This window comes from Anolis sagrei, chromosome 1 (assembly GCF_037176765.1).
Source record: "Anolis sagrei isolate rAnoSag1 chromosome 1, rAnoSag1.mat, whole genome shotgun sequence".
In the NCBI taxonomy this organism is placed as follows: domain Eukaryota; kingdom Metazoa; phylum Chordata; class Lepidosauria; order Squamata; family Dactyloidae; genus Anolis; species Anolis sagrei.
The window spans coordinates 278870648-278890503 of record NC_090021.1 but is presented as its reverse complement, the minus strand read 5'-3'; the positions used below and the strand labels follow the sequence as shown (position 1 = coordinate 278890503).

Sequence of the window (19856 nt, the reverse complement as noted above, 5' to 3'; positions counted from 1 at the left end):
TAGTAAAGGAATGCAGAGGAATAGGATTTAGATATTCTTTCACAAAGTACAAAAAATAATCTGCTATTCCAGAAAAGTGACAACCCTACAAGATAACCAAACAATCCCACATGAAGATGTATGAAATGGCATGTGCATGCCATGATACTAATGGCATATTAATACATTCTGCAAAAATTGCTTCTCCTGTGTAGAAACTTGCAAATTCTAGATACTTTGGACGTACTGGGATTTTCAAGTAAGAGTGGCATCTTTGGAAACAATATTTCCTTTGCAATTGATTTGCATCATCCTGTTTTCCCCTTGTTTGTCCCATGACCTCTTACTGTGTCGGTGAATACTGCCTTTTCGGTATTGGCTGAAAGCAATTTTTTGTGCAGACTTTTGATGGCATTCATTTTGTGGGATTTAGTCATATGTTTACTGCTATAAAACTTGCTTTTGTTTTGTCTGGTTTGCTATATTGTCTGGCTAGTATGTGAGACAGTTTTTCAATAGTGTTGTAAGCTGCAAAGACTTAATAATAAAACTCTTACAAATAAGTACAACAAAAATAAAGCTACCTCTGTTTTTGTTTCCTCCAGGTAGTCCAGAATATGGTGCTGCTGGAGAGGATGCCCTGATCCGGATCCAGAGGTTAATGGCTGAAGGTGGTATGACTGCTGTGGTTCAGCGAGAGCAAAGCACCACCATGGCATCCATGGGTGGTTTTGGCAACAACATCATTGTGAGTCACCGGATCCATCGCAGTTCTCAGACTGGTACTGAATCCACTGGAACAGCAGACAGTGGCTCATCTCAGCCATCCACTTCGCAGGAGCTGGTGGCTGAGCTGGCAGGACGGAGCCTTTCTGAGTCCATGCAGGTGACAGAACATGACTTGAGCCCACGGACATCCTCTGATGAGGCTGAAGGAGAAGCTAGTGGACAGAGCTTGTTAGAGCAGGCTCAGTCCTCGATGGACACTGAGGAGGGACCAACTGAGTACAGTGACCTAACTAATAACAACCATCTTCCTGACAACACCAACTTCTATAGTAATGGTAGCACTGGTGGAGAGTCTCGGAACAGGTAGAGATGAATTTGGTGTTGATGCTACCCTTGTACTGCTAACAAGAGACTTGTACCTCACAGCTGACCAGGAACTGAAGGAGTAGGGGGATTTTGGCTCTAACCAGATACTGGTAATTCAGCGGGCATTGGTATACAGGGGTGAGAGACCATCAATTGTATAGGAGGATCCTTGAAGAGGTTTTATTCTGTGTCTTAGCTTCCCGCATCCGTTTTGCTGCAAATTTTCTACAATAGCTGTAATAAACCTTGATATTCAGCTGAGCCTTATGTAAATTTCTCAGCTCACTGGCTACAAGAATCCATTAAGCTTTGCCCTAACCCTGCAGTGCTTTTAATGTTACTCTTTGTTTTGGTTTTTTTTATTTTTTAAAACAGTCGCTTTCCCCTCTTTTCACCTACCAGCTAATTGGATCAAGGGGACTGTAGTCTCTTCTTTTGGAGACCTGCAACCTTTTTGAGTGTGTATGTTTCTTTTAAGTGCTACTGTGGAGGGGATTTGCACCGCAGCTCTGCTGCTGGAGTGGTTTTACCTTTCAAGTCATCCTGCTAGTAAGTACCAGACAACTCTTCTGAAGTTGAGAATTGTGGTGGCTTGAGAGAATGCAGACTGGATAAGGCCAAGTTGCTTTCTCCAGGACTGTTTCACTCTTCTTTCCAGCCCTGAACTGGAGGCAGAAGAGCTGTGCTTGGGCTGCACCATCCCTTCATGCTCAGGAACCTCTCAGGAGTGTGGGCCTTTTGTTTTCAGAGTTACCTACTTTGTATGCAAGCAGGACCTGTACAAGAGCTGCTATGGGGAAAGCAAGAAGATATAGTTGTAAAGCATGTGGGTAGGGTGGGAACTGCTCCCCAATAAAGATGGCACTTATACAGAAAATTGCCCAGGGCTTAGCAGCACCATTTGCTGTGCCAACAGTAGCATAATGAAATTCAACCTGGTGAGGTTTGGCAGGATCATGGTGCCATGGCCAAGCTGCACTTCCCTGTTTGGGGTGGGGTGGGGGGTGGGGGAAGAAGGGGTTAGCTCCGCGTCAGAGCGTGAGGTATGTGTCTGTGATGTAAGGTGTTGCATGTGAAACCTTGACCTTGTACATGTAGTTTCTAGTGGAGAAATCAAGGCTCTGATATTTTTTTGTTTCTAGTCTAATATGTGATTTTCCTTTTTGTTTGTAACTCTCCATCCCAGTGAGCTTGTAGCAGGAAGGTAGGGGGAGAGTGTGTGCTAATGAGGGAAACACCAAAGATCAACGTCATTAAAATATGACAAACCCTTTTCTGGTCTCCTGTTTTCTCTTGTGTGCTACACAGTTTTGGAGGGGGAAAAAGGTTCTATTCTTTTCCTCATGTCATCTCTTCACTTGAGCATAGTATGGGGAAAGAGGAAGCGTTCTCTTCAAAGCCCAGAAATATATTCCTTTTCTATCTCAAGAAAACCTAATGGGAGAGATCCTTATCTACTTGTTCTGGTAAGAAATTGAATACTTGCATCCTTGGTGAAGGGGAAAAGGAGCGTGGAGAGAAGAAGAAAAGGAATAAATGGGTTATCCTGCTGCTGTTGCAAAGTGGATTTTCTCTTATTGTTCTGAGAAATTGTGATGTGATACCTGCCAGAGGCCTCTCCCCCTTGCGACCCTGCTCCTTGCCTTCTCAACACCATGAGTGTGTGACAATAAATAAAGCTCATTGTTAAGCAGCTCTTATTCTTGCAGTCAGAAGAGTCTGTTAGAGAGCATTAAGCAAATGTTGCCTTAAATCACAGCATGGAAATGAACTTTAAATCAAATCAGTTGGCTGCCAGGCCTCATCAGAGTGTTAATGAAGCACTAAAATCTGCCCTATGCCAGTCGCACTTCTGAGCTACAGGAGCTTTGGTCTGATAATGGAATTCCCATCTATAGCTTAGGAGCATGTTTACATGAAAATAGGCTAATACCTAGAATCCACAAATGATTCACTTTGCTGATGTTTGCAGGGTGTAGGACTTGTGTTTCTGAAAGAAAAAGGACGAGAAGGAAAACATTAATATAAGTATCAAGCAAAGTATTGGGTGATGCCAAAACCCCATGTTAATTTTTCAAGCCTCTTTCCATTGAGTTCAGGAGAGAAACCTGCTACTGATGAGGATCAAATAGCTAGATCTGAAAGTAATATTTTTCTTTTAATGCTTTTTCCTCTGAAAGAGTTTGGGATCTTAGATTTATTTATTTTTTTTTGCTTCAAAAGACCAGGGTTCTGTTTGGTTATTGTTAGACTGACTGAAGTGTACATAAGTGGGAAATACTACCTATTCCTGGTTTGGGGCAACTTGACAGAGGAAAATGGGTTTTGATAGATATGTTATTGCCAGGTCTGGGACAGGTCACACATAATAAATATTATTGCCTTCGATAATATACTCGGGTTCTAGATATATATAATCTTGGTTTCACACCAATCTACCTTAAGGGCAATGCAGCCATGCAGGTAGACAGAGGGCATGTATTATAGAAGCAGCATTTCACCAAAAGAGCTGATTCCACAGAAATTCTATAGAGTTAGACCTGCCCATGTAGTCACTATCCCTTAAGATCTTGTAATGTAAGTTTTGCAACAGATATCCAAACACTGGAAGATTTACAAAATGTGGACAAACTTAGGTGCAGTAATGAGGAGCAGGTAGGTAAACACAAACTACTTAACATCTCTTCCTCCATCTTTAGTCCCAAAGCATTGTGCTGATGCAACCCTGTCAATGTACATATATAATGAAATAGGTGAGCTCATGTACTCTGAAATGTGGCAGTGCTTGAATTACATGGATACCATGAAAACGTCATCCTCTTAACTTTTATGATAGTTTCCATATAACTTGTTTTAAGGTGTGAGATTTGGTGGAGTAGATAGGTTCATGGTTTTAATGAGATACCTCTGACCTTCCCCATGATTTTGACCTTGAGGATTTTTTGTCAATCCATTCACATACATAGCTCAGTTTCAGAAGTCATATATTTGTCTGTAGGACCTTTTATGCTTCCCTATATCCCTGGTGGCACAGTTAGTTAAGACACTGAGCTGCTAAACTTGTTGACCAAAAGGTTGCAGGTTCGAATCCAGGGAGTGGCGTGAGCTTCTGCTGTCAGCCCCAGCTCCTGCCAATCTAGCAGTTTGAAAACATGCAAATGTGAGTAGATCAGTAGGTACTGCTTCTGGGAAGGTAACGGCGTTCCATGCAGTCATGCCAGCCACATGACCTTGGAGGTGTCTATGGACAACACTGGCTCTTCAGCTTAGAAATGGAGATGAGCACCACCCCCCAGAGTCAGACACGACTGGACTTAATGTCAGGGGAAAACCTTTACCTTTACTTATACCTGTTTTGGGAAAGCTTATATAAAATAAGTGGGTGGACTCCATGGATAACAGAGCCTACTCCATAATGATATGATTACTTCAACATGAATTGAGTGGATAATTCTCTATCCAGACTGCTAACTACTTCCCCAATTAATGAAGAGGATGGGATTGAATGAGAACAGCATTATTTACAGGGCTGAGATAGGAGACCTGTAGCTTCAGACATGCCCCGGTCCTCTAATTCACTTCTAGAACACTTCTACTCACCTGGGACTGCTGGTAAAAGTATTTCTATCATAACATTTAGACAAAAACAGACTTGTTCAGCATAGCCACACACAGTCTTGCTGTTTTGATACTCCTGGTTTTCACAGCTGGGGGTAAAATGTTATATCCGTTTTTTGGGTGCAGGAAGTAATCTGAGAACCAGAGGCTTTTGTTGGCTTAACCACCTGTTAGACATTTTTAAAAGAAGCATAGATAAAGGGAAAAGCTGGTGGAAGGAATGTATTTAACTTTCAAAAGCCCTTTTCATAGAATAATAGATGAAAAATATATCACAAGATGGATTTCAAGGAAAACTGTGCACCTTTAGGGTTACAGGTAAATCTCTTGAAGATTTTAAAGCCATGTGTGACAGGAATTAGAAATAAATGTCCAATTCTCAGTGTGAAAAGAGGTTAATAATGGGCTGGGCCATGAATCCAAACTAAAGTCCACATTCTATAAATGTCTGTAATGAGCTGTAAGAAGGGCACTAGCAAAACGGGGGGCCTTGCTGAAGATACGCAAGTATCTAGGTTACTGAAGAGGAGAAGGAGAGAACTTGGAAAGCCGGCTTTTTGTAAAATCTGGTTGAGAGCTGACAAAGACAAAAGAGATTATGTTCTCTTTAGGAGCAGTTGCATATAATCAGAACAGGACAGTTGAAAGGCCAAGTCAACACAAGGCGCAAATTTCTAAACAAGAATAAAATAGGAAGAAGAGATGGTGATGGCAGGATGGTTTTGAGAAATTCTTTTAGAGACCAACGTGTGTACGTGCCTTCAAACCTTGAGTCTCTTAAGACAGAAAAGTGTCATTTCCTCTGAAATAAAGACAACAGCCCTTGGCATTCCTTGGCAGTCTCCCCAAGATCAGACAGGATCTGTTTCAAGTAAGAGCTTGCGGCCATGTTGGTTGTGAAATTTTGGAACTGTAGTTAAAAACAACCACTTTTCCAAATTCTGAACGAAGAGGTCTATGTAATTAGCCTCTGTCATATTTCAATTCATCCTGACAAAAAGAATCATCTCTGCATTTTCTTTTGGCAAGCTTTGCATGAATTAGTTCTGTGTGCAGAGCCTTTTTTTTTAACACAACCACTATCACAAGCTGGCAAAATCATCAGTAGTAGAGACTAGCTGGCTATCTGAATGCCAGGTAGCTTCTTAAAAGCAGAAGAAGAGATGACTGGGGTTTTTTTATTCAGATTATGCTGGCACTTACTGGTGTCAACACAGCTGCCATGTATTCCAATGCTACGTCATGAAAGACCAAACCCGGGGAGGACAACCTCCCAAGAAATGTTAAAGTTATATTTTAGCTCATGGATTACTCAAATGACTTTCTCTCAGGGAATTTCCCACCCTTATAAACAGGGGATCAGAATCCTTATCTTTGGTTGTGCCATAAATGGTTGTGTCCCAACTGATAAGGAGTGCTTCACACAACTTGGGAGCTCCAGAATGGTGGCTCAAGTGAGAAGGGCCTAGTTTTCCTGAAGGATCTCTATGATGTGAAGGTAACTTGATATTCTGCATCTGATACATATTCACTTGGATTTCCAATGCTGTAGTGACTAGTCTGAATCCAAGTTACTGCACCCAAAAATGGCAGGTCTTGACATTTAAAAAGTGTGTAGGCTAGAGTACCTCCTACAGCAAGAGTGGAAAACCATTTTAATATGGTAGCTAAATTCAATTTAGAACAAAACCTCATTCCCTCAGAGTAGCAAATAGAAAAGGAGCCCTCAAAATAGCAGGGTCTGATGTAGTTTTTGACCAATTTGGACACACTTCAGTCAATCATACAAAGCACAGCTTAATTCTAGGCTTAAGTACTACTCAAACATAAATCCACAACCAATAGCTTTCAGGCATTGAAAGCAGAACTCCGTTCCATTCCGTTCCATTCTCAGGATTCAAAATATCTCTCAGTATAGAATCATAGAATCATAGAATCATAGAATCAAAGAGTTGGAAGAGACCTCATGGGCCATCCAGTCCAACCCCCTGCCAAGAAGCAGGAATATTGCATTCAAATCACCCCTGACAAATGGCCATCCAGCCTCTGTTTAAAAGCTTCCAAAGAAGGAGCCTCCACCACACTCCGGGGCAGAGAGTTCCACTGCTGAACGGCTCTCACAGTCAGGAAGTTCTTCCTAATGTTCAGATGGAATCTCCTCTCTTGTAGTTTGAAGCCATTGTTCCGCGTCCTAGTCTCCAAGGAAGCAGAAAACAAGCTTGCTCCCTCCTCCCTGTGGCTTCCTCTCACATATTTATACATGGCTATCATATCTCCTCTCAGCCTTCTCTTCTTCAGGCTAAACATGCCCAGTTCCCTAAGCCGCTCCTCATAGGGCTTGTTCTCCAGACCCTTGATCATTTTAGTCGCCCTCCTCTGGACACATTCCAGCTTGTCAATATCTCTCTTGAATTGTGGCGCCCAGAATTGGACACAATATTCCAGGTGTGGTCTAACCAAAGCAGAATAGAGGGGTAGCATTACTTCCTTAGATCTAGACACTATGCTCCTATTGATGCAGGCCAAAATCCCATTGGCTTTTTTTGCCGCCACGTCACATTGTTGGCTCATGTTTAACTTGTTGTCCACGAGGACTCCAAGATCTTTTTCACACGTACTGCTCTCGAGCCAGGCGTCACCCATTCTGTATCTTTGCATTTCGTTTTTTCTGCCAAAGTGGAGTATCTTGCATTTGTCGCTGTTGAACTTCATTTTGTTAGTTTTGGCCCATCTCTCTAATCTGTCAAGATCGTTTTGAATTCTGCTCCTGTCCTCTGGACTATTGGCTATCCCTCCCAATTTGGTGTCATCTGCAAACTTGATGATCATGCCTTCTAGCCCTTCATCTAAGTCATTAATAAAGATGTTGAACAGGACCGGGCCCAGGACGGAACCCTGCGGCACTCCACTTGTCACTTCTTTCCAAGATGAAGAGGAAGCATTAGTGAGCACTCTCTGTGTTCGTCCACTTAACCAATTACAGATCCACCTCACCGTAGGTTTGCCTAGCCCACATTGGACTAGTTTCCTTGCCAGAAGGTCATGGGGGACCTTGTCGAAGGCCTTACTGAAATCCAGGTACGCTACATCCACGGCATTCCCTGCATCTACCCAGCTTGTAGCTCTATCGAAGAAAGAGATCAGATTAGTCTGACATGACTTGTTTTTGATAAATCCATGTTGACTATTAGCGATGACTGCATTTGTTTCTAAGTGTTTGCAGACCACTTCCTTAACAATCTTTTCCAGAATCTTGCCCGGTATCGACGTGAGGCTGACCGGACGGTAGTTGTTTGGGTCGTCCTTTTTTCCCTTCTTGAAGATTGGGACCACATTGGCCCTCCTCCAATCTGCTGGAACTTCTCCCGTTCTCCAAGAACTCTCAAAGATGGTTGCCAATGGTTCCGAAATGACTTCCGCTAGTTCCTTCAATACTCTGGGGTGTAGTTGATCTGGCCCTGGGGACTTGAACTCATTAAGAGCGGCCAGGTATTCCTGGACGACTTCTTTCCCAATTTGGGGTTGGATGTCCTCCAAACCCTCATCCACTCCATCTTGCTGAGGTTGAAGACTCTCTTTTTGTGAGAAGACCGAGGCAAAGAAGGCATTAAGTAGTTCTGCCTTTTCCCTATCCCCTGTCAGCATTGCCCCATCTTCTCCTCGAAGAGGTCCTATCGCCTCCTTGTTTTTCCTTTTTCTACTGACATAAGAATAGAAGCCCTTTTTATTGTTTTTAATGTCCCTGGCAAGTCTGAGCTCGTTTTTTGCTTTAGCCTTGCGGACCTTTTCCCTACAGGTGTTGGCTATTTGTTTGAATTCTTCTTTGGTGATTTCTCCCTTTTTCCACTTCTTGTGCATGACTCTTTTGTGTCTTAGCACAGTTAGAAGTTCTTTGGACATCCATTCTGGCTTCTTTGCACTTGTCCTATTTTTTCTCTTTGTTGGCACAGTTTTCAATTGCGCCTTGAGTATTTCACTCTTGAGAAATTCCCATCCATCCGTAACTCCCTTGTCTTTTAGTATCTGTGTCCACGGAATGCTGCTCAGCGTTTCCTTCATTTTTTGGAAATCAGCTCTCCTAAAGTCCAAAATGCGGGTTTGACTTGTCTTAGTTTCGGCCTTCCTTTGTACCTCAAATTGCAGGAGCACATGGTCACTTGCCCCTAAGGATCCTACCACTTCGACCGCATCGATCAGGTCCTCCGCATTTGTTAAGATGAGATCAAGAGTAGTCAATCCCCTTGTTGCTTCTTCTACCTTCTGGACCATGAAATTGTCTGCAAGGCAAGTGAGGAATTTGTTGGACCTTGTACTCTTGGCCGAGTTTGTTTTCCAGCAAATATCGGGATAGTTGAAGTCGCCCATGACTACTACATCTCTTCTCTGTGCATGTTTGGTCAACTGTTGGCAGAAGACTTCATCAAGTTCTTCCTCCTGGCTTGGGGGTCTGTAGTAGACGCCTACAACGACATCTTTTTGAGTCCCAGTTCCCTTGATTCTTATCCAGATGATTTCAAGCTGGTTTCCCAGATTGCTGTCTTGAATCTCTTCTGTAGCATAAGAGTTTTTGACATATAAGGCTACTCCGCCTCCTCTCCCCTTTGTTCGGTCTCTGTGAAAGAGGTTATACCCCTCGATATCTACATTCCAGCGATAGGAGTCATCCCACCAGGTTTCAGTGATCCCTATGATATCATATTTGTGGTGTTGTGCTAAAAGTTGGAGTTCGTCTTGTTTATTTCCCATGCTCTGTGCATTAGTGTAAAGACATGTGAGCCCCTGAGATCTTCCCCTGAGCTGTTTAATTGGGATTATTGTGCTTTGGGTACTTGGTCCTTGTTGTGTTTGTGCAGCCCTCCGTTTAGCCTTCTGGCGATTCCCAGATATTGTGGGTAAAGTAGTGTTCGCAAGGCTGTTGTCCCCCTCCCCCGGTGGACCTAGTTTAAAGTGCGTCTAATGAGGTTTGTGAGTCTGTGAGCAAAAAGGTGTTTTCCTACTTGTGTGAGATGCACCCCATCCCTTGCCAGTAGGCCATCCTCCTGGAAAAGCAGGCCATGGTCGAGGAAGCCAAAGCGTTCCTCCTGACACCATTTTCTAAGCCAGTCATTGACCTGTACAGCCAGTCATTGACCTGTACTATTGAATGAGTTTGCTTTGCTATGAAGAACATCTTAATTCATGACAACTTCTCAGTCTTTAGATATCCTTCTTACCCCTTGTAATTGATTGGAAATAAGAGCAAATATATATTAAATATATGCTGAATTAAGAACTGTAAGCTGAAATTTCCCCAAATCATCAAATTGCTTCTTTTGTGTGAGCACAGTCTCTTTTCAAAAACAAAAAGCAGGTAACTTCAGGAGAAGTTCAGTATATCATTTTTTATGGTGCAGCATTTACTAATAAAAAAGAGACCCTTTTGTCTCATGGAAATAGAATAAAGAAGATCCTCGGCTCTTCTTAAACCTCCTCAAGACATGGAATGAAAAAATCAGAAGGAACAATCAAAGAAAGCCTTGCCCAAGTTGATACTATCCAGATGTGTTATGACTACAATTCCCATAATGTAGCTAGTATCATGATGGGGAATTATGGGAGTCGGTAATCCAACACATGTGGAGGACACCAGGTTGAAAAAGACTGTTCCTAGAGAAAGGTAACTTTTTTCCAGGTAATGATTAGAAGGTAGAGCCTTCTTTGACCTAGTTCAGGTTCTTCTGCACCTGAAAGCTATTTTAGATTCTACATTATTTTCATCTAGCTTTTCGTGGCTGTTATACTGCAAACCTTCCTTTTTCATTTTCCTGTTGAATCTATTCTCCTTGTTGCTTTGTCCCTTTCTGCTGTGTGTGTATGTGTGGTTTAGTGCCTGACCAAGGCAGAATAAGAAATTATTAAGGTAGTCTTCACCGCCTACGTTCCTGTAGAAATACAGTTGAGCCAAGCTACAATTAGAGTATGCAGTTCAATCCTGTCCCAGTTCTAATTCCAGCAAACCCAACCCAGATAAAAGGCTATAGGAATCAGAAGTTAGGAAAGCCACACATTGACTGCAAGATTATATTCCGAAAAGTATGGGCAGGTGAATACAAAAATGAAAAAAACCATGCCTCCCCAGCTGTTCCCACCTCACACGCACACAGGGTAGCCAACCCCTGGAAGGGCAGGGGCCAGACCTGCTTGGCTGCCCTGAGCTGAGGCTGGTGGAAGGAGCAGCTTGCCTGGGAGCAGCTGCTCTCCGCACTTAGTTGCAATCTGTCAGTGAAGCTGTTCTCCAACAGGAAAAGGCATATTAATTAAAGCATGCCATGTGGTGAGCTGTCCTAGCTGTAATTGGGATCTCAGCACACAGCATGTAAATGTCATTCTTTTCTTCTGAATCTGTGCAAAGGGAGCTCTGCTTAGAAGGGGAGAGGCAGGAGAGAGGAGACGGGGAAGTGCTGGCACGGAGGGGACACAGTCACTGATTTTCCAGCCACTGCCCTCTGAGGCGCACGGGCCAATTACTGTCTTGTGGACCTCTGTCTCTTCCCACCAGCTTTCCTCCAGCCTGAAGGAGCCTCTTGTGCCACCCTGCTGTCATTGCCTGGCATTCATACAATGGTAATTGGGTGGGAGGCTCATTAAAACTTGTACACCGCGTTCCAGCAAATATACATATTTGTTTCCACACAGCGTCCTTAGTCGAAGCACATCTCATCTGTTCTTGGTTACTTCCCTTTACAAATGTTTGTTTTTCCATTTAAGTGATTGTTGCAAGCATACAGCACATGCTGGAAGCTGTAATTCCCAAGCTGTACTGGCTGGTGGACCAGTAGGCCAAGTTGTCTTATACTCTGGTTGTGCCAGAGACTGTACAGCCAGGAGAGAAAGGTGGGAGTATCAGATTTAATCGATAAGTGGCTTTCATGGGGTATCTCTATCTATTACCACTTTTCTCTGCTGACTTGGCTCACTTTATGCAGTGGGAATCATAATGGAGTTGGGAGAAATTCTAAGGGCCATCTATCTAATTCTAGTCCAATTCTTATCGAATCCAACCCCATGCCAGTGCAGGAATCCATAGCTAGAGCATCCCTCAGAACTGGTAATCCAACCTATCTTCAAAAGCTTCCAGTGTACGAGAGTGCACAGCTTTAGTCTATTACACTGTGGAACAGCTCTTCCTTTATAATAATAATAATAATAATCTTTATACCCCGCCACCGTCTCCCCAGTGGGGACTCAGGATGGCTAACATGAAGCCAAGCCCCAAAATACAATACTACACAATGGAATACAGAAAACAAAAATATCACTTCTCTATCTTCTTTTCTCCAATGTAACTTCCCAACATCTCAATTGCTTCTCAAAAAATCTGTCTTTCAGAACTTTTATCAAAATGGCCACCCTCCTCAGACCACTTTTTAGCTTGACAATGCCTTTTAAAAACCTATACTGGATATGACACTCCAGGTGAGGTGTGTCTGTAGCAGAATTTAGTGATATTATTGCTTCACTTGAACTGGACAGTAGAGTTCTCTAGATACAGCCCTCACCATACTATTGAGTAGTGTTTGCTTTCTGGTTTAATTAGACCCCAAGATCTTTGTCAAGGTATCAAACATCCTTTATTTGTATGTCTAAAATATAGAATCTTATTTTTAACTTGGTTTGAATAAATTTTATTAGATTTGGCACATCTAAGCTGTCAAAGTCATAGTGACTCTGATTCTATCTTCTCAAGTATAAGCCATTGCACCCATTGGTGTATTTCAGTGACTCCCAAACACAAGTCCTCCAGATGTTTTGGACTTCAATTCTCAGAAGCCAATGATCAGAATTCTGGGAGCTGAAGTCCAAAACATCTGCAAGGCCAGAGTTTAAGAATTATTGTTACATTGGAAAGTTTGATGAATGTGTCATTTCTTCCTTCATCCAAGGAATTGCAACAGTAGCTAGTTGGATACTGATTTCTCAGACTTGTCCAAAGCCTCCATAAATTTTCCAAGCTTCATTTGAAAGTCCTCCTGAAAAAACACTACATAGGGGATGGGGATGAAAAGAAGGGTCACCTAGGGAGTCTGGAGGGTTACAAAACAGTCTTGGTGTTGTACATTGTCACTTTACACACACCCCTGAAGAAGAACTTGAAAACCAGGAAAGGAAAAGTCAGACCAATATTACCTTATCACAATGTACTCTTTTAGTCTACATCTTGGTCTTCAGGTGCTATTTTGAAGGATATCTCTCTAGACATGGACCCCAAGGTGGCTATTCCCCACACTCTCTTCCTCAGAGAGTGGTGGAGGCTCTGTCTTTGGAGGTCTGGGTGGCCATCTATTAGGGTACTTTGATTGTGCTTTTCCTGCATGGCAGGGAGTTGGACTGGATGGCTCTGAGGTCTCTTCCAGCTCTATTGTTCTTTGATTCTAGGTGTCCACCTATTAAATGGACTAATGAGTGTTGGGATGCTTGTGCTCACCAGCTACAATACTGAGAAAAAACTCCTACCTCACTTATGCTCATAATTCTGAAATACAAATGCCTGTTCACTAGATCCATGTTGCAGTTAGTATAGCCCCTGGTATTTTTATTGCTCTTCTTGCACCTTGACACTGTGGTGGAAAGGGCATGGCCTTCAAGATGCTAATAGCCTGAAACTTCTAGCATTTTACACCATTGAGTATGCTGATTAGTACTGCATGTTATAGTCAAAATGGAAAGGGCTTATAGCAAAAGGGAAAGGAAAATATAAGAAATTGAATCAGACAATCTTCATGACTGAACAAATAAAATATTACAAAGAGCAGAGGTACAGCTATTCTTGGAGAGAGGGGAAGGAGAAAGAGGGAAGGGAAAAATTGGAGGTGTATAAGTAACATATACTTATATACTTAACATAAGTATAATGTAAAGGACAGGAAAACAGGAGTCATTAGAATGGTATGAGAATATATACCACTCCATCTTCATCAGCATGTTACTGTTCCTTGTTGATAAGAAGCTTCATACCGGTATGAAAATTATCTGTTGGGCAGATGGCAAGCTATTTAACCTCAGCAGACTGAAAGCCAAAATCAAGGTCACATCAACTTCTGTTATAGAATTTCAATATGCTGATGATAATGTAGTCTGTACTCATTCAGAAGAAGAACTACAAGCCATTCTAAATATCTTTGCAGAAGCATATGAAAGGCTTGGCCTCCCACTGAACATAGGGAAAACCAAAGTGCTCTTCTGGCCAATCCCTCTGCAATGCCAAAAATACAGTTTAATGGTGTAATATTAGAAAATGTTGACTATTTCTGCAGCCTTGGCAGCCACCTCTCCACAAAAGTCTACATCGACACTGAACACCCTCAGAGCTCTGCATGTGCAGCATTTTTTGGAATGAAACAGAGTGATTGAGAATTGGGATATGCATAGGGATACCAAGATGCTTGTTTATAAAGCTATTGTCCTCCCAACCTTGTTATACACCTGTGAAACATGGACCGCATCCAACCCCTGGAATGATTCCATCAGTGTTTCCTCCAAAATAAATCTTGCAAATCTCTTGAGGAGACAGGCGGACAAATGTCAGTGTTCTGGAAGAAGCAAAGACCACCAGCATTGAAGTGATTTTCTTCCGCCATCAACTTCGCTGGATGGCCACGCTGTCCAAATGCTCAATCACTGTTTCCCAAAATAGTTACTCTACTTTCAACTCAAGAACAGAAAATGAAATGTTGGTGGACAGGAAAAGAGATTCAAAGATAGGTTTAAAGCTAAGCTTAAAAGCTGTGACACATCAAGCCAACCCCTGTTGGGACAGCCTTCCATCTGGAAACTTATATCCTCACTGCGAAAAAACATAAAGATCAAGAATAGGTCTCTACAGTTACCTACGGATCCACTGCCAAGACTCTACACTTGGAAGGCAATCATACTCGGCCAAGAGTGATAGCCTATGATGATGAGAATTTATGGGGAAAATTGTAATGTTGACTGTAATAATGTTACTGGATGGATGGATAGATAGATAGATAGATAGATAGATAGATAGATAGATAGAAGAGTGTTATAGTCAAATATAATTGGAAGGACTTGACTTTGTCCACGACTGGTTTATAGCATAGTGTAGTAGAATAATATATATGGAAGAGTGTTGTGAGAGAGGATAAAACTATCCAAAACCACCTTCCACATCTTGCTGTAGAAGCAAGTCCTCTGGCTTTCTGCTTAATCAACTTGATGGCTGTTCTTATAGAATCAAGAAAATGTTCAAACAAGATGTGAGAGTTACATAACAAAGCAGAGAGAGTTCAAATCAATCCATTTACATACTGCAGTAGAGGAAGATAAATTCATTACTTAAGAAACAGGAATGTTCTTGGCAATTGAAATGCAAAAGGAGTATGTTATTTAAAAAACTGACTACAAAATTAACTTTTTTTTTGTCCTAAGATGCTACAAAAAGATATGGCACCTACGTCTGAAGTTACAGGCTTCCAAGAGGATTCACTTGTGTTTGAATTCTTTAGTTAGAGGATTCTATAGAATTCATTTCTATTTGATTCTAGATAGCAATTTTTATCACACTACTTGTATTAAAATTGCCCATTCACAAAACAATTGATAATAAACATCCTGGCAATGAGCAAGTCAATGTTAATAATGTACTACTGATAATATTTTTGCCATTAATTCTTTTCTGATGTCACTGTTTACAGTCCCACCATAGAGGCTAATGCCCACACACATATTTGTGTGTGTGAGTCTAATGTAATAATTATATAATGCACCCACCTACCTGAAGGTTGGAATAGCACTTCATTCATTTGACAATCAACAAATGTTTTTGGTTGTGATCCAAGGAAGCTCATGCTGTACTTCATGTATTAGGCTTCAAAATGCCGCAGTGCTTTGTTGTTTATGCTGATAAGATTTTCTTCTTCATACTAATAAAGGATGATCTGGGTAACTAGTTTCTGCCTAGCAACAAGTTTGATTAGAATTTACAAAAAGAAAATATGGTGACCGACAACACAAAATCATGCCTTGACATTGCTTGGCAAGAGGGAAGACAATTCCCTCTTCCTAGAAAAGACAGACTGAACTACACAAAAGAAATGTAATATATTCCCAAACTGCTTAGAAACAGCACTTAATAGAATCACTGTTTAGCTTCATGGTAAAGAATATGTGGCTTCCAGATGTTGTCAGATGCTACAATGTTTATCAATCCCCACCATCCTCTCCTTTAAGAAACTTCTACAAATGCACCTATGCACTTTAGTGTATGGAGAGGAGGAGGACTGGGACACTTTAATTGCTGGCTAACCCACTTGAATTATATGGCTATTGCGATACATCTTAAATGAAGCACTGGTGTCAGCCACTTTTAATGCAATGTCCCTTAATTTGCTTTTAGGGTGTACATTGTAATGTTTGCTTAAGTTTTAGTTTTTTATGCCTTAGTAGATTGTTTCTCTTTTTATTTTATTTTGATGCTTAATTCCGTCATTGTATGTTTTCTGTTACTATCTACTATCCTGTATTATTTTCATATGTTTGTGCCCATTTTGAAGCATTGAATGTTTGCCTTTTTATGTGTTTTTATATGTAAACCGCCCCATGTTCTCCCCCACATTATTATAACAGTAGCAAGGATAACCAATGGTGAGGATGGGGATGGCAGTCTATTTGAGAAGGCGGCATGATTCCTGCCACTGTGTTAGATCCTTAAATTGTTTAGAAATGTTTCTCCACCATTGGTCCCCCTTTTGTTTTGTACTATAGCTACTTATCATCATTGGGGGTGTTGGAGAAGGCTACCTGGAGTTAAAGGTACAAAATAGTTGGGAGGATCAAAAATTTGATTTCAGGTTTTCCAAAATTTCAAGCTTTCCAAATGTCAGTCATGTCAAAATGCTCCATATAAGGCATCATTATGAACTAGGCTAACCAGAGAAGTTTTACAGACAATGGTGAGCTAAAAGAGAAAAAAATAGCTGTTGTAACAGCTGGGAATATGTCTATTTTGCATGTGTTCAGGTGCCTCCCTCCCTCCTCCCTCAGCACAACAACTGGGATTATATTTATTATATTGCCAGGGGAAGGAGCAATTGCCTGCTTTGGGACAGAACAGGTAGGCCTCTATGAAACGCAAGTGGACAACTGCCAGTAGGTGGGAATGAGGTCTGCATTGCCCCTCTATAGAGCTTTGAAGGGCTACACTAAATTCAGTGCTCTCCCTCCATTTTTTTGTCTTCTCTTTCCCATTTTGTGCCTAAAGTGCCACTAGGAGGTAGTGTCACCTCATTCCACCATTTTAGGCCCTGGAGAGATATAAACACCATGTCCACAGAAATCAAATTGGGGTATATGTACTGGAAGTCCCTTGCAATCTCATACTAGAAAAGATGTGAAGATAAAGAAATTCATGAGGGAGAACTGTGGGCGTAAGAATAAGTAGACAGTGAAAGAATGGAGGTGGAAGAAATATGCTATTTCATGGCTGATATCTTATCTCATGGCTTATTTCATGGCTGCTATAACTTTGTCATGCTAAACAGGACCAACGAAAGGGAGAAAAACAGGGATTTTGATTTCTGGAAAATAGCCTCGAGCCTAATTGTATTAGGCTCGAGGCCATACAGCCTGGAAACCACACAACACCCTAATTATATTGCCTGTGCTTTTGTCTTTGTCAATAATATAATTATTTGTTGAGTGTATCTGATATCCATTGCAAAATATGTAAAATTCTTAGTGAATCTTTCAGGAGATGAAAAAGAAACAGCTCCTTGGTAGTTGTTCCTTCAGTTGTGAGATGAATGGCCTGATCATGGATGCAAAGCCCTTTTAACTTCAGTTGAGTCCGATTCCAGTTTTCTTCAGGGGCCCAATCCCTGCCTGCTGTATTCTTCCCCCTGCCACACCCTGCTTTCCCATATTTCTTGCCACCCAGAACTCTGCACAGGCAGCAAGTTTCTGGGCTCTCTTCCTGGTCCAGAAGAAGTCAGGGAGGGAAGAGCAAGAGAGAAGCTGAATCCTTAGATCTCGTCTTCATGCACAACTAGAAGCCCATTATTTATTTATTTCAGACATTGGTACCCCGTCTTTCTCTTCCCTGGTGGTGGTAGTGGTGGTGGTGAGGGGACTCAGGGTAGCTCACAACTGGCAGCCATTAGATGTTAAACAAAACAATTATAATAACAATTACAATTAAAACAATTAGTCGTGCTCGCTTCGGCAGCACATATACTAAAATTGGAACGAAAACAATTAGTCAAAAACATCAGTTATAAACATCATTTTGTTGTTGTTTATTTGTTCAGTCGCTTCCTACTCTTCATGGCCTCATGGACCAGCCCACGCCAGAGCTTCCTGTCAGTCCCCACCATCCCCAGTTCCTTCAAGGTCAAGCCAGTCACTTTAAGGATACCATCCATCCATCTTGCCCTTGGTTGGCCCCTCTTACTTTTTCCTTCCATTTTCCCCAGCATCATTTAAAATTAAACAAATCCAAAGTCACAATATGAAATCTGATCATTGTCAGTTACATAAGTCATTTACATTATTATCACTGTGTTTGCTGCTCAAATGCTTGGTCTCACAACCATGATTCAAGTTTGTTTCCCCCCTAAAGGATAGAAGGGAGTGGGCCAACCATATTTCATTAGGGAGGGAATGCTACAGACGGAGCCACCACTGAGAAAGACCCCGCCTCTCATCCCCACCAATCATGCTTGTGAGGGTGTTGGAATCAAGAACCAGGACCTTCCTCAATGAGCTTAACCTCCGAGGTGGATACGTTCAAACAAGTAAGCTGGGCCAGAACCGTTTAGGGCTTTATAGGCTTTATAGGTATTCCCCGTAGTAACCTATGAATGTGAGAGCTAGACCATAAGGAAGGCTGAGCGAAGGAAGATAGATGCTTTTGAACTGTGGTGTTGGAGGAAAGTTCTGGGAGTGCCTTGGACCATGAGAAGATCCATCCAGTCCATTCTTCAGGAAATAAAGCCTGACTGCTCATTGGAGGGAAGGATATTAGAGGCAAAGTTGAAGTATTTTGGCCACATAATGAGAAGAAAGGAAATCTTAGAGAAGACAATTATGCTGGGGAAAATTGAAAGAAAAAGTAAGAAAAGGGGAGGAAAAAAAGGCCAAAGGCCAAAGGATCACAAGATAGCAGAACACAGGAAGAAGACCTAAATAGACCCAAGGAAGAGGAGAAGTTATAGAAAGGACAAAAGGAAGAGAGCAAATCCAAACTACCACGTCCCATTTAACAAAACACAAAAATGGCGGCGCAAAAGGCAAAAACAGAAAAAGACCTAAAAGAAACCCCTAAAACGCTGGGAAGGAAGGGCTCTGGACAGGACAACAACATCACTAAATTCGATATTTGGAAAGAATTACAAAAAATAACAGAAAAAAATAACAGAAAACCAAGAGGCAAATCAAAAGGAGTTAAAGATGATAACTGAGAGACAGATTAAGCACCAAACACAATTGGACCTAATAAGAAAAGAGCTTAAAGAAGATATAGGGCAAATTAAAAAAGACCTAACAGAGGTGAACGTGGAGATAAAAAGTATTAAAACAGAAAACAAGTCATTAGCAAGATCTCAGAAAAAACTACAAAGTACTGTTGAGGAACTATCTAATAAAAATGAAAAACTGGAATACGAACTAGAAAAACTACAACAAAAGGATCTAGAACATACTCTAAGATTCAGAAATCTAGAAGAAGAAACGCAAGAAAATTTAAGACTAAAAATAATTAAAATTCTAGCAACATACCTTAACAATCAGGAGGATATGATGGAAAAGGAAATCGACCGCGTCTACAGACTGCAAACGACTTATGCCAAACAGAACAACCTGCCAAAGGATGTTTTGGTCAGCTTCACCAGAAAATGTACAAGAGATGATATCTTGATCCAAACAAATAGAAATCCGCTAACATGGAGAGGAAAAAAAATCATTGTTCTAAAGGAAATTCCACAGGCGACACTGAATAGAAGAAAAAAATACCACTTCCTAACCCAAGAGCTCAAAAGACTTAAAATAAGATTTAGATGGGAACAAATGGAGGGTCTGATGACCACATATAGAGAAAGAAAACACTGGATTAAAAACGAAGAAAAAGCGAAGGAATTTTTCAAACTGCTAAAGAAAGACCATCCTAATGA

The 19856-nt window shown here is 41.4% G+C and overlaps 1 protein-coding gene across 2 annotated transcripts in view; it reads left to right on the top strand.

Moving 5' to 3' along the window:
* AMBRA1 (autophagy and beclin 1 regulator 1) overlaps positions 1–2347 on the top strand; it is a 168294-nt gene extending 165947 nt beyond the window's left edge. For both annotated transcript variants that reach the window (XM_060763813.2, XM_060763821.2), the window contains one exon: positions 585–2347. In XM_060763813.2, the coding sequence (XP_060619796.2) occupies positions 585–1075 (491 nt within the window). In that variant the 3' untranslated portion in view covers positions 1076–2347. The remainder of the gene's footprint in view (positions 1–584) is intronic.
* The last annotated feature ends 17509 nt before the right edge of the window (positions 2348–19856 follow it).